The sequence below is a fragment of the Somniosus microcephalus genome, chromosome 7 (assembly GCF_052327205.1).
Source record: "Somniosus microcephalus isolate GS21.2 chromosome 7, FLI_Smic_1.0, whole genome shotgun sequence".
In the NCBI taxonomy this organism is placed as follows: domain Eukaryota; kingdom Metazoa; phylum Chordata; class Chondrichthyes; order Squaliformes; family Somniosidae; genus Somniosus; species Somniosus microcephalus.
The window spans coordinates 129449902-129472632 of NC_140993.1; the positions used below are offsets into that span (position 1 = coordinate 129449902).

Sequence of the window (22731 nt, forward strand, 5' to 3'; positions counted from 1 at the left end):
CTGGGGTCTGGGTCGGGCGAGCTGGAAGAAACTGAGCTCGCCCAATGCGACCCGGACATTTCCCAGGGGCTGTTCGACCTGGCTGAAATTTTAGTCCAGGACACCCCATCCGCTGGGTCGGAGACTGGTGGTGAGGAGGAGGAAGGCCCCCTGACTGTGCCTCTGGCGCCGGACGTCCTGGAGGAATTTCAATTTGTTTTCTCCCTGATTTCTCCGGGCGTTCTGGCGTCTGGGGCGGAGGGGGACTCCGAACCGCCGCCGTCTTCTGGCCCGGCGCCCCTGGAGGAGCCCAGGGAGGAATCCTCTGCCACCGATCCTGGGGGTGGGATCCAGGCGGAGGCAGGGCCGGCCGATGCGGCCGAGCCATTCGCTGCGCGCTGCGCGACGGACGGGTCGGCCACTGGTGGCGACCCCCCGGAGGAGGACGGTGACTCGGTGATGGGCGCGGAGGACGAGTTGGATTCCATCACCGACGAGGCGATGGATGACCTCGTGCCCCTCGCCGAGTCTCCCCTCATTCCCGTCAGGGAACTCTGGGATTTTGTGGCCGTGTGCCAGGGTCGTCAAAACAAAACCCGGCTGGCCCTCGCCAGGTGGTCGGAGCTGGCGCTGCTCATCGGGTCGGTCCGCGCCGTCAAGACCATGGGCGCGGACGCGGACGTGAGCCCACTCGATCTGCGTCGGCTCAGGTCGTTCCTCACTGGGCTGCTGAGGGAGTGGCGGTCGACGAGCGGCTGCGCTCCCTCCCCCAGTTAGGTGTAGGTAGAGGTTGCACTATGCTTCTGATATGAAGATAACCATAGCCAACATCAACGACAGCAGGGAGGCTCGCCGCAGATTTAATAACCTTTCGGTCCTTCGGGACGGGTAGTATGCGGTGTGCTTCCTGCAAGAAACCCACATTGTTCCGGGAGACGAGGCCACGTGGCTCCTGGAGTGCCAAGGAGGGGTCAGCATGAGTCACCTCTCCAGCGTTTCCAGCGGGGTGGCTAACTTGCTGGCCCCGCATTTTTAGCCGGAGATCTTGGGGGTCAAGGAGCACGTGCCGGGCCGCTTGCTCCAGGTCACTGTTTGCCTGGGGGGCGTGCCGCTCCATCTAGTGAACGTGTACGCCCCTCAGGCCGGTGCGCAGCAAGTACGCTTCTTTGAGGAAGTGTCCGCTCTTCTGGGCTCCATCGACGTGGGCGAGTGCATCATCCTCGGGGGGGATTTTAACTGCACCCTCGAGGCGAGGGACCGTTCGGCCCCACAGCGATGCCCGGCGGTGATGGAGAAGTTGAGGGACCTGGTCGGGTCCTTCGACTTGGTGGACATCTGGCGACATCTCCACCCCGACTCCAGCGCCTTCACTAGAGTGAGGTCTGGAGGAGGATGGTCCAGAATCGACCGCCTTTATATTTCCCGGGCGTACGTCTCCTGCGTTCCGGCGGCCTCCATGCGGCCGGTGCCGTGCACAGACCACCACCTGGTGTGGGCGGAGCTCGTTCCGCTGCACGCGCGGGGGGGGGTCCGCGTACTGGCATTTTAACAACCTGCTGCTGGAGGACGTGCAGTTCCAGGATTCGTTTCATCGGTTCTGGGCAGACTGGAGAAGGAAGCGGGGGGGCTTCCCCTCCTTGAGGCTATGGTGGGACGTGGGCAAGGCTCACGTTCGTCTCTTCTGTCAGGAGTACGCGAAGGGGTCAACCAAGAGGCGGGAGGCCCAGGTCGGGCGGTTGGAGAAGGAGGTGCTCGACCTGGAGTCCCGTCTCGGTCAAGTCGTCGAGGACCCGGCCCTGCGGAAGGTGTACGAAGAGAAGAAGGGCGCGCTGAAGGACGTGCAGCTCGTCGGGTCCCGAGGTGCGTATGTGAGGTCGCGGATCCAGTTCCTGCGGGACCTGGACCGCGGCTCCCCCTTCTTCTGCTCGCTGGAAAAAAGACGGGGGGTCCATAAGCAGCTCTTGGGGCTGCTGGCCGACGACGGATCTCTGGTCTCGGATCCGGAGGGAATCAGCGCGGAGGCCCGCGCCTATTACGGGGCTCTGTTCTCTCCGGATCCGTCCAGCGAGGATGCGTGCAGAGTTTTGTGGGAGGACCTGCCGAAGGTCAGCCTGGAGGGCGCCGAAAAATTGGACGCTCCTCTGAGTCTGGCCCTCCGCCAGCTCTCCAGGGGAAAGTCCCCGGGGCTGGACGGGCTGACCGTGGAGTTCCACAGGGAATTCTGGGACGTCTTGGGGGGCGACTACGCGCGGGTCCTGGGGGAAAGTTTGGCGACCGGGGAGATGCCCCTCTCTTGGCGCAGGGTGGTTATTGTCCTGCTGCCTAAGAAGGGTGATCTCCGCCTCCTTAAGAACTGGCGCCCGGTCTCCCTCCTCAGCACGGACTACAAAATTTTTGCCAGGGCCATGTCTGCTCTCCTAGGCGCCGTGCTGGCCCACATGATCCACCCCGACCAGTCCTACACGGTCCCTGGCCGGACCATCCACGATAACATCCATCTGGTCCGGGACCTGGTCCACCATTCCCAGAGGGCTGGTCGGTCGGTCGCCTTCCTTTCCCTGGATCAGGAGAAGGCGTTCGACAGGGTAGATCACGAGTATCTCTTCGGGACTCTGCGCGCATTCGGGTTCGGGACGCATTTTGTCGCCCGGATCTGACTTCTGTACGCTGCCGCAGAGTGTCTGATTAAAGTTAACGGGTCCTTGACGGTGCCCCTTCGCTTCGGGAGGGGGGTGCATCAGGGATGCCCCATGTCCGGCCAGTTATACGCCGTTTGCGTAGAGCCTTTCCTGCGCCTCTTGCGGAAGAGGTTGACGGGACTGGCTCTGCAAGGGCCAGGCGTGGAGGTGGTTCTCTCGGCTTACGCCGATGACGTGCTCCTCACGGTCACGGATCCCGCTGACTTGCGGAGGATGCGGGAATGCCAGCAGATTTACTCGGACGCATCCTCTGCCAAGGTCAACTGGGAGAAATGTTCCGGACTCCTGGTGGGTCAGTGGCGGGTGGACCCCCTGCCGGAGGAGTTCAGGCCCTTCGCCTGGAGCACCATGCACCTCCTCTACTTGGGAGTCTACCTCAGCCCTGCCGAGGACGCCTGGCCGGCGAACTGGCAAGAGTTGGAGGCCAAAGTCACCACTCGCTTAGGACGCTGGACAGGACTGCTCCGAGTGTTGTCCTACAGGGGTCGAGCGATGGTCATAAACCAACTGGTGGCTGCCATGTTGTGGTACCGGTTCTTCACTTTGATCCCTCCCCCTGCGTTTGTCGCCAAGATACAGAAGAAGCTCGTCGACTTCTTCTGGGACAAAAGGAAGCACTGGGTCTCTGCCGCGGTTCTGAGTCTCCCGCTTAGGGAGGGCGGTCAGGCGCTGGTGTGCCTCCGCACCCAGGCTGCGACTTTCCATCTTCAGATGCTGCAGAGATACCTGTACGTCAAGAATCCTCCAAGATGGTGTGCGCTGGCGACGTATTTTTTCCGCCAGCTGCACGGCCTCAATTACGACATGCAGCTCCTGTTTTTGGAAGTGGGCGGCACATGTGCCAGCCTGTGGGAGCTGCCTGTCTTCTACCAGGAACTGCTATGGGTTTGGAACTACGTCGCTTCCAGGCGGAGCTCTCCCCCGTCAGGAATGGCGGCTGTCCTTCGGGAGCCGCTGTTCAGGAATCTGCACCTCCACGTCCACGGGTTCGGGTGGCTGGCGGAGGGCAGGGCTGTGCCTGGCAAGGTGACTAGAGTCGGGGACCTGCTCGATGGCGGAGGAGCGGGCTGGGCGCCGGAGGAGTTGGCGCGGCGCATGTCTTGGGCCAACGTCCAGCTCACGGTCAATGCCATCGAGTCGATGAAAGCGACGCTGCGCCCCGGCGCCACGAGGTGTATCGAGGCGGCTCAAGCGCGTGGGGCAATCCTGTCCGAGCTGTCCCCCGTTCGGACGGAATTCCTTATCGGCGCCCAGCCCCGAAACCCCCCTCGGGAACCGGCGCCTCACAACTTGAGCCGTCTCAAGGAAATACCCTCCGTGCCTTTTCATTCCGCACGGAGGGGTTTCCTGTACGGGCTGCTCCTGCACACTCTCCACTTTGCCATCTACGCCTGCCGTCCGGACACCGTCTTGCCTTCCGGCAGAGGCAGAGGTCCCCAATGGAGGGCTCTCTATGCGGGAGTCCTCCCCTGTTCTATTGGGGACTTGGCCTGGAGGGTGTTGCACGGGGCAGTCCTGTGCAATATATTTTTAAGTAAGTTCACGGACTCCCAGGCCGCCTGTTTGTTCTGCGGCCTGGAGGAGTCCGTTTTTCATATATATGAGTTGCAGCCCCTCTTCCATTATTTGAAGGGGCTGCTCCTTGATTTTTGGTTGCACTTCAGTCCCACGCTCTTGATCTATGGTCACCCGGTGCGGAGGGGAGCGGGCAGGTTGGAGGACCTCCTCGTGGGTCTGCTCCTGCGCCTCGCTAAAAAAGCCATCAATTGGTCCAGGCAGCGGGCGGTCGAGGGGGTCGTCCAGCCAGATTGCCTCCCTCTCTTCCGCAGCCATGTTCGCGCCCGGGTGGCCCTGGAGATGGAGCACACGGTGTCCGCCGGCGCGCTCCAGCACTTCCGTGACCGGTGGGCACCGCGGGGACTGGAGTGCATAATTGGATTGGACAACCAAATTTTAATTTGATTTGCTAAGGTTTATTTAAAGTTTTAGAGTTTTAATTACAGTTTATTTGTTTAATTTACTTGGTCCATTTAAAAGAGGGACAAGACAAGGACAAAAACGAACAACTTTATTAACTAGCCTAATTACTCTGATGAGATCAATTACTCGAGAAACAGGTGAGGAGAGGGGCCCAAAGGCACGGCAGCAGCGCACCGAAGCCTCAAAAACCGCCCTCAGGCGGCGAGCAGAGGGAAGTGCCACTGAAGCCGTTACATCCTGCCCCTCCTCCTCTGCGAGCAGATTGTCCTCTTTGCAGCCTCTGCTCCATCTCCCTGTCATGCTCCAGCGCAGGGGGGACTGCAAGTTGAGCCCCCATGACTGGGAGCAAGTGGTCTGAGCAAAACCCTTGAATTCAGAAGCAAGGTCTTCTCCACTTGCAGCACCACTCCCTGTCACCTCACTGATGAAACCGACCTACAGCCGGCACTAAGGTACCGAATTTTGTGGCCATTATTCTTACTTCTTTACTGAGTGTAAGTAATTTAGGAATATAATATAGAACCAGAATTTCCTTGATCACACTTACACAGAAATTACGCCAAAATTTACACCACCCTGTGCCAAAATCTCAGATTAATGCTACTGCTTCTCATATTCTATTTTCCCCATATCTGCCACATTCTTAAATTAAATACGTTTTCTATATGTTTGATTCTACTTCAAAGCTGTCCTTTGTTGTAAATATTGCTCTGTGATTGGAATGAGGGAGGTGCTTCCAAAGGATGAGATTGGTTCCGTTTTGTTCTTCCTTTTGAGTAGTGAAACAAAGGCCAGAATTTTCCGGTGGTAGCGGGCGGGCGGGTCGGGTGGGAAAGTTGTTATTTTTGACAGCTGTCATCCCGCCCCCACGCGCCTTTCCCCCAGGCGCGTCTGTCATCATGGAGCCGACTCGACTGGCAGCAGCGGACGACCCAATTGAAATCATTATCAGGTAGTTCACAGGCACTTGAGACCCTTTTATCAATTACTTTTAAAATTTCCCTGCATGGCCACGGGATTCACACCTGTCAACCTGAGGCGGGAGTTCCGTGGCCATTGCTCCAGCTGATTACTTGACAGGATGAAATGTACAGTAAAAGCTTCCACCTCACAGATGATCACTTTCCTCTGGCAGAAGCTGTTGCTCAGTCCATTTCCAGCACAGATTCTGCAGGCTGCAAGTGTTTCCAGCAAAGTCTCCATCCAGTGTCACCTCATTGGAAGAACTCTCTCATCATTGACAGAATGCTCTGTCATCTGTACTTCACCTGCCATCTATTCCATCAATATGGGTGCCAGTTATACTGTCTCATCTTGGTCCTCAAAATCGGACCACAATGAGCCCCAACACCAGCAGCACCAGGCACACGAGCAGCACCAGCAGCAACACCAACCTTCTCCGCAATCACTTGATGTTGCACAGGGGACAGGGCATCAGCACCCGAGCACATTGCTGCTCAGGAGGCCAGGAATGGCCTCATCATGGCCAGATTTATTTAACTTTATGTTGTACATCCATATAGCTGCCACATGATGTGCCAGGTTGGCATCATCCCACACCAACACCATAAAACATCCCTACAATGATCAAGCCATTCCTTTCACACTCATCACCATTGCGGGGGGTTATGTCTCACCATTCACTGCAACTCATTAAGCCACTTCCAAAGGTGCACACAAATCTGTCCAAGACCGGAAAGTGTTTATGTTTGACACCACATTAACAGAAACTTTACATAAATATTGGATAAAACACCCAAGTGCCTACACTTATGTGTTGTTAGTTGGTATGATTGCACTAGGATGAGGGTAAGTGTGAGGGGTGGCTAGTGAGATGGGGATGTGATAATGTAGATAGGGAGAGAGGGATGGGTGGAGGTGCAAGGTAAGTTGGTGTGAGTAAGGATGTGCAGGGGTAGGGTAGGGAAGGCAGAGTGATGGTGATGTGATGAGAGGCACAGCAGGATGAGGTTGAGTGTGGCTTTGTACTAACATTTCCTGATCTAATGAGATCATTGAATTGTTTGCTGCACTGCACCCAGGTCTTCCTGACCCTATCCCTGCTTATGAACTCCTGTGCAATGTGCAACCAGGCTGTGTTGGGCTCCTGGGGAGGTGTCTTCCACCCATCGGAAGGGAAGAGGACCTCCCTGCGTGCTCTGACTCCCTCCATAAGCATATGGAGGGAGTCATCGGAGAACCTGGGTGCAGCCCTCTGCCTCTGAGCAGTCATTGTCAGTGTTTGCAGCACTCCAATGCTGTAGTGCACTGACAGCACTATGTTAGATGAAACTTCAAATGTAAGGTGGCCATGGCCCCTTTAAAGATCCCAGCTGAAAACGTGTCATGAATGACGTCACCAGACCTGCTCCATCTCATTGGGCTGGGTAACATGCTGGGCCGGCTTAATAGACCCCATTAAGGTAAGTTCATTTTCAACAGCAGGGTTGAGCCAGCAGCAGGGTCGCGACCCGCCACGGATACCACCCGCACCGGACCCGCCCAGGTAGGCAAAAATCCAGCCAAAGTGTGTTCAACAGACAGGCATAGCTGGGACACATTCGAGTTCCCATAACGACACCTTTTATCTGGAGGAAGTGTATGGAGTCAAAGGAGAAATTATTCAAAGTGAAAACAATTTCCGCCAGGCAGAGAAGGGTGGTGGTGTATCGGGACTGGTTGGGCCACTGTTCAAGGTTGAAGCAGAAGACCCACTGGCAATGGTCCCTGTATTGATTTCTTTGTGGTTTCAATGACGAGACATTTATGAAAGAGAATGTCTTTTAATCTAAAGCTTGTTCAACTCTTTTAACAGCATTTACAGGAGACATCATGCTAGTGATCCATCTAGAATGAAACTGAAACTAAACTGCTTGTCTCTGTCACATGACCTCTGCTGGTCAGGCATAAGTAATCAATACATGCAAACATGCTGGTAAGGCATCATAATCAAACAGGAAAATAACATCACTATTTGCTGATATCATTACATCTCCCTTTCTTAAAACAGAAGTATTTTACTTTTAACTAACAACATGTTTTCTTTGTATTAATCTGCATTTTAACGGTAACACTTAATGAACTTACATTATCATTATCATGATCAAGGTTTTTTAACCTTGCTTTGTGTGTTCACATGAAATATGTAACTACACCAGAACTTGAAGAAAGAATAAGATAACATTACTTCCTTCTATAACAATAGTCCTTAAATTTGCTCAATGAGTCTCTCAGGAGGCTTCACGTGTCTTGAGGATTTTCTGATTGATTGTCCTTGAATCTGAGTTGTTGCCTCAGCTGATGGTTTCTCAGCTGTGTGATCAGGTTGTTCAACAGTATCAGTCTTCTGACTTGCTGTGGCTGGTCCCATGAGAAGATCTCGACGATTTCTTCTCAGAACTGCACCCTCATCTGTCTGAATGGTGTATGATCTTGGTTGAACTTCACTCAGGACAGTTCCCTTCTGAGTCCATGTGTTTGTTTTGTCTTTGAACCTTACTTGGTCACCAGTGTGGAGTTCAGGTAGGTTTTGTGTTCCTCTGTCATACTAGCACTTTTGCTTTTCTTTCTGTTGTTCTTTGAACTTCCTCACTTTCTCCCCCTCTTTTGTTTTCAGGAGGTTCTCCGGGATGGGTAGGTTTGACCTTAGCATACGTCCCATAAGGAGTTGGGCTGGTGACTTACCACACTCGAGCGGCATTGTGCGGTATACAAGCATGCTCTGGTAAAAGTCAGTTCCACTGTCTTTTGCCTTGTACATCAGTCTTTTCACTGTCTGGACCGATTTTTCCACTAGTCCATTGGACTGCGGAAAGTGAGGACTTGACGTTGTGTGGACAAAGTCACACTCTTTGGCAAAGTGTCGGAAACTTGCATTGTAAAACTGGGGTCCGTTGTCTGTGAAGACCTCGCTTGCCACGCCATGTCTGGAGAATATGGCTTTCATACATGTTATCACAGCATCTGCAGTGGTGGTGTGCAGTCTACAAACCTCTGGATACAGGGAGTAATAGTCTGTGACTACAAGATAGTCCTTCCCTTGACATACGAATAGGTCAGTGCCTACCTTCTGGTAAGGTCTGTCTGGTGCTGGGTGTGGCTTTAGTGGTTCTACCGGATTGCTTGCTCGATATTTCAGGCATATTGTGCAGTTTGACACCTCATTTGTCACATCTTGGTTGATTCGTGGCCAGTACATCACCTCTCGTGCTCTTTTCTTACACTTTTCGATTCCCAGATGTCCTCCATGGATCCTTTTTAGCATCTCTCTTCTCAGACTCTTTGGGATAACTATTTTACTTCCTTTGTAGATGATGTCTTCGACCACTGGTAGTTCCGCCCTGCAGTTCCAGTACTCTGCCATGCCAGGTGAGCAGTCTTGCTTCATGTTGGGCCATCCATCCAAGATGCTTTGCCTCAGTCGTCTCATTGTTTCATCTTTGTTTGTCTCAGTCTTTATGAGCTCCATTTTTGCATCTGCTATGGGCAGTGCACTTGTGATCATGTCCACGTAGGCATTCACTTTTTCATCCATTGTGGTGTTTGCGGGCTCACTTGGGTCTACAGCTCTGGACAACGTGTCTGCTGTATACATCAGCTTACCCGGTGTGTACGCAACATTCAGTGTATAGCGTTGCAGCCTGATCATCATTCTTTGTATTCTAAGCAGACAGCTATTTAGTGGCTTTTGGAACAATGCAATCAAGGGCTTATGGTCAGTCTCTACACTGATTGCTTGTCCTGCCACAAACTGGTGAAATCTTTCACAGGCGTATGTGATGCTGAGCAGCTCCTTTTCTATTTGAGCATATCACGTCTCCGCGTCTGTCATTGAGCGTGATGCATATGCAATAGTTTGCCAGTAGTCATATTTTTGTAGAAGAACGGCACCGAGCCCACTCTGTGATGCATCTGATGATATCTTGATGGGTCTCGCTGGGTCATAAAACCTCAGAACTGGTTCCTCTGTGAGCAGTTTCTTTAGATCGCTCCATGACTTCTCATGCTCATGATTCCATTCCCATTCTATGTTCTTTTCAGTTAGTCGTCTCAGTGGCGCCATCTTTTCTGAGAGGTTGGATATGAATTTACCCATGTAGTTGATCATTCCATTAAACCTCTGCACGTCCTTTTTGCATTGTGGCTTTGGCATATTCTCAATGGCGGACACCTTTCTGGGATCTGGTCTGATGCCCTCACTGCTAAGGATATCTCCCACGAATGTCAGTTCTGTCACCCCGAGCTGGCATTTCTCTCTATTCAGCTTCAGGTTTGTTTTCCTTGTTGCTTCCAGCACTTTTTTCAGTCTCTCGTCATGCTCAGTTCTCGTGGTTCCCCATACTATGATGTCATCCATTGATGTATCAACTCCCTCCAGGTGCTCATAGATCATATGGATGGTTTTGTGATACACTTCAGGAGCTGAGGCAATGCCAAATGGTAACCTTAGGAATCTGTATCTGCCAAATGGACTGTTGAACGTGCACAGTCTTGAACTTGCCTCGTCCAATTTCATCTGCCAAAATCCTGATGATGCATCTAACTTGCTGAAATACTTTGCATTTGCAAACTGTGCCATGATTTCCTCACGTGTAGGAAGCTTGAAGTGCTCTCTCTTTATTACTCTGTTTAGATCTCTTGGATCCAGGCAAATTCTGAGCTTTCCATTCTTTTTGTCCACAACGACGAGGGAACTCACCCACTCAGTTGGCTCACCTATTTTCTGAATCACGTTCAGGCTTTCCATCCTGTCCAACTCTGCCTTCAGTTGCTTTTGAAGAGCAAACGGAACTTTTCTGCATGGATGTATGACCGGTGTCATACTTTTATCTACTCTGATCGTGTGTTCTCCTGGCAGGCAGCCTAAACCCTTAAATAGGTCTTTGTACTCTTTCATGAGTTCATCATAGACTGTCTCTGCTTCGCTTTCCACAACGAGGACTCTCTTTACCAGGTTCAGTCTCTCACAGGCTTTTAAACCTAGTATGGCTTGCACATCCTTTGGCACCACAATTAATGCTAGCATGTGTTCTCTGTCCTTGTGTGTCACTTTGATAATGCATCTTCCTTTCACTGGTATTTCAGTACCTGAGTATCCTGTCACTTTCACTTTTATTCCATGTATTTTTTGGTCTGGGTCTAATTTTCTTAAAATCAGTCTCTGATATCACATTAACTTGTGCTCCAGTATCCAATTTAAATGGAATGTGTATGTCATTCACTTTTAGTGTCAACATCCAGTCTCTTTTTGTTAAACGGTTTGTATCCGTTCATTCTCACTGCATCCACGTTGCAGCTACTGTCACTGAACAGCTCCTTTGCCTGCAACTTCACGGTCTCTGTAGCCCTACACAGTGCTATGGCTTTTCCCAGGTCTAGTTCTTGCTCTCTTAGCAGTCTTTCCCTTAGACCATTATCCGGAATACCACACACCAGTCTGTCTTTTATCAGCGAGTCTGTCAGTCCCCCAAATTCACACGATTTGCTTCTGTTTCTCAGTTCAGTCACATACTGATCAATAGTCTCTCCCATTTTCTGAACACATGTGAAAAATCTGTGCCTCTCAAACGTCACGTTGCGTTTAGGTATGCAGTAGGCCTCAAACTGTTCCATTATTTTATCTAGCTTCATTTTGTCTCCATCAGCAGCGAATGTGAAGTTATTATACACCTCCAGCGCTTCATCACCCACGACATGTAAGAACAGTGACGATTTCCTTTTATTACTTTTCTCGTCAGCTCCGATTGCCGCTAAATACAACTCTAAACGTTGTTTGAATCTCCTCCAACTTTCAGCCACATTACCTGTCAACTGAAGCTTCGCCGGTGGGAGTAAACCTTCCATTTTTCACTTCGTTAGCTATTCTCTAATGGTAAGTAACGATGTTCTCTTTTGGCTTGCTAATATGTGGAGAGCTGATTTAACTTCAGATTTTTCCTCTTCATCTCTTTCAATCACTTCTGACACCATGTATTGATTTCTTTGTGGGTTCAATGACGAGACATTTATGAAAGAGAATGGGCTGAAAATTCAGTAGGGTTAGCGCCCATTTTGCGGCGCTAGAGGGCCTAGCGCCGCAATGATAGCCGTTTCTGAAATTCACTTCGGCGCTGCCATCGGCGTTAGCCGGTTGCGCTGCGCCGGCACCGATGACGTCATCGGTGTGCGCAGCGTCCCGGTTGCCGTGGCAATGCGCCCGAACGCCGAAATTCAGTTGCGGCCGCCTCGCCCGTGGCAGCCGCAACTAAGACTCTGGCAACCGAGCCTTACACAAGTTAGCGCCGGCGCATTAAGGTCGCGCGGCGGCCAGCCGCTTTCCCGCCGGCCGCCTGCCCGCACCTCCCTCCCCGGACTCCTCCACCACCCCCCCCCCGCGGAACAGATGCGTCTGGCCTGCAAGCCCGGCACTTGTCCGAGGTGCCGGGCTCATTTTTGAAAAAATCAGTGCGGCGCGAGAGGCGGCGGGAATCGCGGAGCGGCAACAATACAAAAGGCCCCACAGACCCAGGTAGGCGTACTAATCTCCAATCTCCGAACTCAGAGGGAAGGAGAGAAGTGAAAAGTAATCGAAGTGTGACATCACCAGAAAGCAGGTAAGTGATTGGTTGGTGAGTATTTCTCTCTTTTTTAAACTTTAACTCTGTGGTTTATAGTTTCTAAAGTCTCTGTGGTGTAGCAGGGACTGTTTGTGATCCAGGGCCCTTAAATATACCATTTAAGTGTAGTGTAATTGGTGGGATTGATTTGATTTAATTGCAATTAATTAAAGGGTAAGTCATCGCAGGACAGCCCGGTACCGTGGTATGCTCTTCCGAGGCTATGTGGGAACTCAGGGACACTTCCTGTGTCCCTGACAACCACGTGTGCAGGAAGTGTGTCCAGTTGCAGCTACTGGCAGGCCGCATTGCGGTACTGGAGCAGCCATTGGATACATACTGGACCATTCGCGATGCTGAGGATGTCGTGAATAGCACATTTAATCAGTTGGTCACACCGCAGGTAAAGATGGCACAGGTAGAAAGGGAACGAGTGACCAACAGGCAGAGTAGTAGGTGCAGGCAGGTAGTGCAGGGGTCCCCTGTGGCCATCCCCCTCTCAAACAGATATACTGCTTTGGATACTGATGGGGGGGTGGCTTACCAGGGGAAGGCAGCAGCAGCCAACTTCCTGGCACCAGGGGTGGCTCTGCTGCACAGGACGGGAGGAAAAAGAGGGGTAGAGCTATAGTAATAGGGGATTCTATTGTAAGGGGAATAGATAAGCGTTTCTGCGGCCGCAAACGAGACTCCAGGATGGTGTGTTGCCTCCCTGGTGCAAGGGTCAAGGATGTCTCCGAGCGGCTGCAGAACATCTTGGAAGGGGAGGGTGAACAGCCAGTTGTCGTGGTGCATATAGGTACCAACGATATAGGTAAAAAACGGGATGAGGTCCTAAAAGCTGACTATAGGGAGTTAGGAGGTAAATTAAAAAATAGGACCTCAAAGGTAGTAATCTCAGGATTGCTACCAGTGCCACGTGCTAGTCAGAGTAGAAATAGAAGAATATTTCAGATGAATGCATGGCTAGAGGAATGGTGCCAGGGGGAGGGATTCAAATTCCTGGGACATTGGAACCGGTTCTGGGGGAGGTGGGACCAGTTCAAACCGGACGGTTTGCACCTGGGCAGGGCCAGGACCGATGTCCTAGGGGGAGTGTTTGCTAGTGCTCTGGGGGAGGGTTTAAACTAAAATGGCAGGGGGTTGGGAACCTGAGCAGGGGGACAGAGGAAAGGGAAACAAGGATAAAAGCAAAAGATAGGAAGGAGAAAAACAAAAGTGGCAGTCAGAGAAATCAACAGTTTAAATCAAACATGGCCACAGTAAATAATAATTCTAATGGGTGTAAGAGCATTAAAAAAACAAGCCTGAAGGCTTTCTGTCTTAATGCGAGGAGCATTCGTAAAAAGGTGGATGAATTAGCTGCGCAAATAGAGGTAAACGAATATGATTTGATTGGGATTACGGAAACATGGCTCCAGGGTGGCGAAGGCTGGGAACTCAACATCCAGGGGTATTCAATATTCAGGAAAGATAGGCAAAAAGGAAAGGGAGGTGGGGTAGCATTACTGGTTAAAGAAGGGATTAACACAATTGTAAGGAAGGATATTAGCTCTGATGATGTGGAATCTGTATGGGTAGAACTGAGAAATACCAAGGGGCAGAAAACGTTAGTGGGAGTGGTATATAGACCTCCAAACAGTAATGCGGAGGTTGGGGATGGCATTAAAAGGAAAATTAGAGAAGCGTGCAAAAAGGGCACAGCAGTCATCATGGGTGACTTTAATCTACATATAGCTTGGGCTAACCAAATTAGTAACAATACTGTGGAGGAGGAATTCCTGGAGTGTTAAAGGGATGGTTTCCTGGACCAATATGTCGAGGAACCAACCAGAGATCAGGCCATCTTAGACTGGGTATTATGTAACGAGAAAGGATTAATTAGCAATCTTGTTGTACGAGGCCCCTTGGGTCGGAGTGATCAAAATATGATTGAATTCTTCATTAAGATGGAGAATGAAGTATTTGACTCAGAGACTAGGGTCCTGAATTTAAATAAAGGAAACTACGATGGTCTGAGGTGTGAATTGGGTAGAATTGATTGGGGAATGTCACTCAAAGGGTTGACGGTGGATAGGCAATGGCAAACAATCAAAGACCGACCGCATGGATGAACTACAGAATTTGTTCATCCCAGTTTGGCATAAAAATAAAACAAAAAAGGTGACTCAACCGTGGCTAACAAGGGAAATTAGGGATAGCATAAGATCCAAGGAGAGGTCATATAAATTGGCCAAAAAAAGCAGTAATCCAGAGGATTGGGAGCAGTTTAGGATTCAACAAAAGAGGACAAAGGGATTAATTAAGAAAGGGAAAATAGAATATGAGAGTAAGCTAGCAGGGAACATAAAAACTGACTAAAAGCTTTTATAGCTATGTGAAGAGAAAAAGATTGGTGAAGTCAAGCGTAGGTCCCTTGCAGTCAGAATCAGGGGAATTTATAATGGGGAACAAAGAATTGGCAGACCAATTAAATACATATTTTGGTTCTGTCTTCACAAAGGAGGACACAAATAACCTCACAGAAATGTCAGGGAACATAGGGTCTGATGAATGGGAGGAACTGAAAGAAATCAGTATTTGTAGGGAAATGGTGTTAGGGAAATTGATGGGATTGAAGGCCGATAAATCCCCAGGGCCTGATAATCTACATCCTAGGGTACTTAAGGAAGTGGCCCTAGAAATAGTAGATGCATTGCTGGTCATCTTCCAACATTCGATGGAATCTGGAACAGTACCCATGGATTGGAGTGTAGCTAATGTTACCCCACTATTCAAAAAAGGTGGTAGAGAGAAAATGGGGAATTACAGACCGGTAAGCCTGACATTGGTAGTGGGGAAAATGCTAGAGTCCATTATAAAAGATGTAATAGCAGAGCACTTGGAAAACAGTGACAGGATCAGACAAAGTCAACATGGATTTACAAAAAGTAAATCGTGCTTGACTAATCTACTGGAATTTTTTGAGGATGTAACTAGTAAAGTAGATAAGGGAGGACCAGTGAATGTGGTGTATTTGGACTTACAGAAGGCTTTCGATAAAGTCCCACATAAGAGATTAGCGTGTAAAATTAAGGCACATGAGATTGGCGGCAAGGTATTGACTTGGATAGAGAACTGGTTGGCAGATAGAAAGCAAAGAGTTGGAATAAATGGGTCTTTTTCCGAGTGGCAGGCAGTGCTTGTGGGGTCCCGCAGGGATCGGTCCTTGGACCCCAGCTATTTACAATATATATTAATGATCTAGACAAGGGAACTAGATGTAATATCTCCAAATTTGCAGATGACACAAAGCTGGGTGGGCATGTGTGCTGTGAGGAGGATGCCGAGAAACTACAGGATGATTTGGACAGGTTGGGTGATTGGGCAGAAGCATAGCAGATGTAATATAACATGGATAAATGTGAGGTTATCCACTTTGGTGTCAAAAACAGGAAGGCAGATTATTATCTGAATGGCAATAGATTGGGAGAAGGGGAAGTGCAACGAGACCTGGGTGTCCTTGTGCACCAGTCGCTGAAGGTAAGAATGCAGGTGCAGCAGGCGGTTAAGAAGGCAGATGGTATGTTGGCCTTCATAGCGAGAGGGTTTGAGTACAAGAACAAGGATGTCATGCTGCAGTTGTACAGGGCCTTGGTGAGACCACATCTTGAGTATTGTGTGCAGTTTTGGTCGCCTTATCTGAGGAAGGATATTCTTGCCATGGAAGGAGTTCAGCAAAGATTCACCAGGCTGATACCTGGGATGGCAGGAATGACGTATGAGGAGAGATTGGGTCAATTGGGCTTGTACTCGCTGGAGTTTAGAAGAATGAGAGGGGATCTCATTGAAACTTATAACATTCTGGCAGGACTGGACAGACTAGATGCAGGGAGGATGTTCCCAGTGGTCGGGGAATCCAGAACCAGGGGTCACAGTCTAAGGATAAGGGGTAAGCCATTTAGGACAGAAATGAGGAGGAATTTCTTCACCCAGAGAGTGGTGAACCTGTGGAATTCTCTACCACAGAAGGCAGTAGAGGCCAATTCATTAAATATATTCAAGAAGGAGTTGGATATATTTCTTAAGGCTAAAGGGATCAAGGGGTATGGGGAGAAAGCAGGGACAGGGTACTGAACTTGGATGATCAGCCATGATCGCATTGAATGGCGGAGCAGGCTAGAGGGGTCGAATGGCCTACTCCTGCTCCTATCTTCTATGTTTCTATGAAAAAAGAACAGTTTGAATCAGTTTTCAAAGTTTAAATACAGCTGCTTTATTCATACAAATTATCAAGGGCAGCTCAGAGAGAAACTGACCACGCTTGTAGATGGCATCGGGAAAACTTAGAAGCTTTGTATTGGTAAGTACAACGGTTTGAAATATCTTTTCCCAGAGGAAATTCTGTGGATTCATTCATACATTGCATACATCAAATAAAATGTGACCTGTATCACTAATAAAGCACTCAGTTCCTGATCTGATGTTTATAGTGACTTTTTCTTGTTTATTTTGTGGGGGAAGAGTTCCCGAATGAAAACTCAAGAGCTTATTATTGGATGGGGTGGATAAGGGTTCTGTTCCATGTAGGGAGAAAAGTGTGAGACTGCCTCAGTGCTTGTAATACAGGTGCCAATAGCTGAGAATCCTTCAATGACAATGCCTGAGTAATTTGCCTTGTAAAAGTAAGGGTTTCTATTACTCATACCACATAGACTTTAAGGATTCATTCTTTTATAGCTATATATCATGGCTCATGGCTCTGCACTTAGCTCCATTCAAACTATTATGTGCTAGTCCAAGAATGGGGAATGGAAGCATAGAACAGCATAGATATAGCCAAACCATTTCTATTTTGTATAGAGTTCTTAATCACTTAGCTCCTGAAACAACAAGAAAGAACATGGTTTTATCAGGATTGAACAGAAAGCTATCCTTGAATAAGCACATTTAATCCTTCTCCAGACACTGCTGCAAAACACAGTGGTAAATTAGGAGAGAGAGGCAGGATTGGTCCTCAGCTCATTTAGAAATCTTATTTTCCTGAGCTTTGACTGTCACCAGGAGGCTTAATGTATCTTCTCCCACACTTTTCCCTCAGTGACCTACATTGGATCCCTACCCCCAGTGCATTCAATTCAAAATCCTTGTCCTTGTCTATAAATCCCTCCATGGCCTTACCCCATCCTATCTCTGCAATCTCCTCCAGTCCTAACAACGTTATTCTGAATAAAGCTTCTGTGCACACCCCCACCCCCTCCCCTTTGGTATGGTAGAGTTTTCAACCACCTGTTTTACTTTTTGGAAATGCCTCCCAAAATCTCTCCACCCCTGCTCCTCTCTTTTTATTTCTGTCACCCATCCTAATCTTCTTCCTGGTTTGGCATCTAATTGGAACACCTTTTTTTGTATTAATAATATGTAAATGTCAATTGGTGTTCTTGTTGAGATCATCTATGCCAGCCTTTTATTACATGAAAGAAGACCCCTGAGGTCTAATAGCTTTCATTTATTTATAAACATTTCTGCTGAAATAAAGAGCAAGAGCCAGCCAGTTGAGCTATTTGTTTCACCTTTTTTAACAGGCTATGTAGCAGTTGCCGAAGGCAATTTTATTATCGAGAGGCAGGAATCTAAAACAGCAAGCTTTGTACAGTCTATACAGAACTTAAAACTGAGCAAAATGGGGACTGTTCATGTGGATCTGCCCCAAAACAAACTTTTAAACAGGCATCCCTATGATTTCTACCAGTTAGTTGATTCTTGTTATAAAGATCAAAACAAATGCAGAGATAAACATTTTCTATTATGCTATATGTTTAGTCATTCTACTGGGGAATTTTCAGTAAAATGCTTTTGCAGATAGGTAATAGAAGTATATTCTGAAAACTAATATTCACTAGTTAATACGAATAGCACATTATACTTTGAAATAGCTGATCCTTATTTTGTATTATTCTAAATATAGGTCAGCCTTGATTCCAGAGTGCGCGAGGTCATCAACAGAAACATGCTTGAACCTACCCCTCATACATTTGATGATGCACAGCTTCAGATTTACACATTAATGCACAGAGACTCTTATCCAAGATTCATGAACTCTGCAGTCTACAAAACCCTGCTTCAATCCTTAACTGATACAGCGTCAGTATCTTAAGACTTCTTGGCTATGTTTCTGAAAATAAAAATTGGAAATGTCTGTGGGCTATTACTACTCACAGGGACACTGGAACTATATGATCTTCACCAGAAAGTAATACTCAGGCATATTTTACTAAGGATTTTAATGTCTATCTGCAGAGGGCTCTGAACACAGACCAAGACGCAGCTTCAGATCAACACAGCAAGATTCTCCAAAGGATGACTGATGAAATGTTAGTCATTTTAAAAGCCTGTAGTTGTATTTTTTACATAAAATAGTAATAAGATGTACTCAAAGACAAGAGTTTGATAGCGGAAGTGCCTTGATGTTCCTCTAATGACATCCTCACCTGAGCGACATATGCTACGATACAGTTTAAAAATCTCCTACCATTCCATACTATGACAATGATGCCACAGCCACAATCAGCATTGTTTCGGGTGGTACTTCCACTTGTCTTGGAGTATATATACTTGATATATGTAAACATAGTGCTGATGGAAACAAAATGGATCAACTTCAAGTATCTAAGCCAATGGTTTGTAAAAATACTGCCTATAAAACTGGTTCTGTTGTAAGACTTCTATTATTTTAATATCAGAGTTTTGCTTAAAATGCAATTTTTTTAGTTACAATTTTTGAATGTTTATAAAACTTAATTTTAAAGAATTTATCACCGGTTTTATTTTGCAAATGGAAAACGGACAAAGTGTGGGCATTTCAATTCTTTTAAAAAAATAAAGCACAATCATTTTAATTGACAGTTGTTAGTGATATGTCTAAACAAAATTAATGTACACAGCGTGATTAACATTCTTTCAAAAGAAATATACTGGAAATGTATTGTGCATGGTACAGATATTCTACACCTTAACCCACCTTCCATTTGGGAGAAAAATTGGTATTGCTCTCCTTGTTCTGCTAGAAGTACACCTCCATTTGTCTGATCTCAAAGTGGTTGACAAAAGTCTTGGAGAAATGCATAACCTGGATCACCTTTCCTTCCCAGTTTCAATAAGCTATTTCAGGAGCCAAATGGCCATGTGAGGACGCAATGGGGGAAATGTATATAATGCTTTTGAAGTATGCTCTTCTCATTTTAAATCAATTGCTTTTATCCTTTGAACAATGACCTACTTCTGAATTTCAGCTTCAAATGTGGTTTCTTAAAAACACCTGAAAATGCATTTAGCATATACGTCACACTGACCAAATAAATGCCAAAATAAAATGTATTACTCTTACAGGTAAAATAATTGACAACAGTTTCATTTCACTACAAGATAATAAGGTGTACATGCACATGAAAGCTTTGTATACTGACAATAGGGAGAAACCCAATAAAAACAGATACATTCACAACTAAATGAGTGATAACAAGTGACATTAAGTAATATTTAGTGAACAGAACCTCCACTAAAGAGGTTACAAGATCAAAGTAAATTTTATACAAGGCATGGAATAAGTTGTTCAGCATAAAAATGCTATGCAATATGAGATACTGTTAATATTTAGCTGCCATTTGCTGTAACTAGTTAAAATAGTTTTGATAGCAAGCTGCTGCCTAATTAATGTGCTAAAAAAACACCCGATTTCCATATGTCCATTCATGAGGTTTTCTGTAGTAGTAACCTAGCAAAAGTACACTTTCTTTCACTTTATGTCCTTGTTAACGCATTGCAACACTTACAGATAAACATAGAAAAAAACCTAAACACAAACTTCTCACTATTGAAATAGTTTTCATGTCAAATGTTTTTTGCTGCTTACACAATAAGCATGTGTTTTCACCAACATCTGGTAAAATTATTGTCTGTAAACTTCTAATGCTGACCAGGTAAAAGGAAACAATTTGATTCACAACATTTATTAATTCACAATATTCTCTGAATAAAATATTTTGGAGTACCATCTGGTTATATTTTTGACTCTGAAATAGGAGTGCTGCTGGAGTGGCCAGAGGATTAATATGATCATCTTAGCTCTTGGAGAAAGATACATTTTGATTTTCATTGCATTTTTTCAGTGTTATGGCTAACAGAGCAGGATCTGGATATGCCACCACACTCCAGTGCATTTATTTGGATTGGTATTTGCAGTTGTAAACCACAGCCATAGAACAAAATGCATTAAAAAACAAAAATAAAGAACTAGATGTTAAGGGAGTTTGTTACATCAATACAAGGCCCGAAATACACTTGCTCTTTGTTGATCAAAGCCACTAGACTATAATTTGAATATCTTCTCAATTCAATTTCTGTTTTAGCATCTTATTTTAAAATTCCAGTGCATAACAAATTTGAGCAACAATAGTTGAGAAATTAGATTACCTCAAATTGTTTTTTCTTCAAATGCTAACCCTTCACAGACCAATGAATAATTCCAGTTACCCAATGGGGGATATCACAAGGATAATGTCACCATTGAGAGGTAGGATTTCAGGTAATCCTCTTCCCAGGCCGTTTATAAACTACACCTCTTGGTAACTGCTCAGTTATTTTCAAATAAGGAAGGGGGCAAGATAGTATGCAAGTTAATAGCTCAGTAAATGTATAATTAACTTTACACCTTTTTCTTCCTTTGTACTTCTGAAGAATAAACATTTGAAGAGGAAAGCCCTATCAAAAAGAAAAAATAGTAATTATTCTCCATATATTAATGAATACTAACAGCAGAACTCTAAGAGGAGGAATGTGTACTCTTTAGTTGGACCCAAGGCTTGTATCCATTACCTCTGTATCAAACTGAATTATTTTCCAGTGGGTAAATGCAAACAGCAGTGTTCAGTTACAATAGTAATCCATGTACCGCACATATATACGTAGTGCAAGACTGATCTCAATATTAGCCCATGAGGTTGCCACAAATCCTTTAAATCTCACAGGGTGTTTCCTACCTGCTAAATGGTATCAATGAAGAGATAGATCTCATACTCTAATTATCAGACAGTATTTATCCCTGCAAGAATTAAAATATTGCCTCAACTTTGATCAAGGTCCACACGTTGAGATGTTCTTTCCACTTCAGAAATATATAGTTAAGTCAAGGCTAGCCTACAACAAATTTAATTTAGAAGTGCCATGGAGCTTGAAGATACGTAGCATTCCAGTGGTGCCTGTAGATCACTTATTCCTTTCACTGACATCGAGGTCAGAACGGTGGTTATTTTCCAAAATAAGAATTTTACTTCTCACAAATGTATTGGCTAAAATTGTGCACTAAATTAAGATTCCAAGCAGGGAATTACAGGATGAACAAAAGCTTCTTTCATAAAGCCTATGATAGTTTCGTAATGGATCAATAGAAAACTGAAATAGCCACCACACGCATAAATATAAAACTAAATGTCAGATTTTCATTCAGTAGGTACTACAATGTTCCAAATTAATATCACAAATAGTAGGAGAAATCTTCTTAATCTGTGTACCACAGCATAAATTTTAGCATTATGTAATACATCCTACTTTGTGGGCAGATTGTAAGACCGATATGATCTTCCTGCACAGATACAAGGGTGGGAATCTTTACCTTGGAGTCGGGTTGCATGCGTGCGGACTACGTAGTGGGTCGGGAACCCGAAGATTTGAACAGCGCATTCTGCACTGCACATTTCACTCAATGGCCCCAATTAAAACAGTCAAGCGTGTTTTCCAGCCCAAATAAATGGAGCGAGTCGGATGACATCACCGATGACTTGTTTTCAGCGCGGATATTTAAAGCAGCCTTGCTCACATCTCATTGGAAGATAGATGTAAGAGCGTATAAGGTAGTTTCCAGACCAATAAAACTGACATAACTGTGGGTCATGTAGACCAGACAGAGGGCAGCACCAAGATTCACCTATGCCTCCCTGGAAGTTCTGCTGCAGGCAATAAGAGCGAGATCCTCTTCCCTGGCGATTGACGAAAACAACCACCCAAAGACACAAAAAGAGATCTCAGAGGAAGTCAGTAGGGATGTGGTCAGGAGGATGTGGATCCAGTGCCGGAAAAGATTTAATGATCTCATGAGGTCAGGAGAGTGTGATGCTACACTCACCTGAATTCTGATATGTCTGTCACCCCAACCCCATCACTCTGCCTTCCCAAGCCTACTCCTGCACATCATTCCTCACACCAGCCTACCTTGCAGGTCCACCCATCCCTCTCTGTCTATGCAACTACTCACATCCCCATCTGACTAACCACCACTGACACTCAGCCTCATCCGAATGCAATCATAGCAAGTAACACCACAGAAGGTGGCCACTTGGCAATGTCATGCCACTCCCTCTTAGTCACCATCCACAGATGTAGCCCATCCATTTCTTACACTCATTCCATCACTCTCACTCAAACCTCTCTTCTTTCACTCCTTG

General features: G+C 46.7%; 1 protein-coding gene across 8 annotated transcripts in view; it reads left to right on the forward strand.

The window, feature by feature from the left end:
* rgs20 (regulator of G protein signaling 20) overlaps positions 1-22278 on the forward strand; it is a 507528-nt gene extending 485250 nt beyond the window's left edge. For 5 of the 8 annotated variants that reach the window (XM_085992934.1, XM_085992927.1, XM_085992929.1 and 2 more), the window contains one exon: positions 18201-22277. In XM_085992934.1, coding sequence (XP_085849060.1) covers positions 18201-18389 — 189 coding nt within the window. In that variant the 3' untranslated portion in view covers positions 18390-22277. Of the gene's footprint in view, positions 1-18200 lie in introns of all 8 variants that reach the window. The other 3 variants (XM_085992932.1, XM_085992931.1, XM_085992933.1) reach the window with 1 other exon arrangement.
* Positions 22279-22731: the final 453 nt, after the last annotated feature.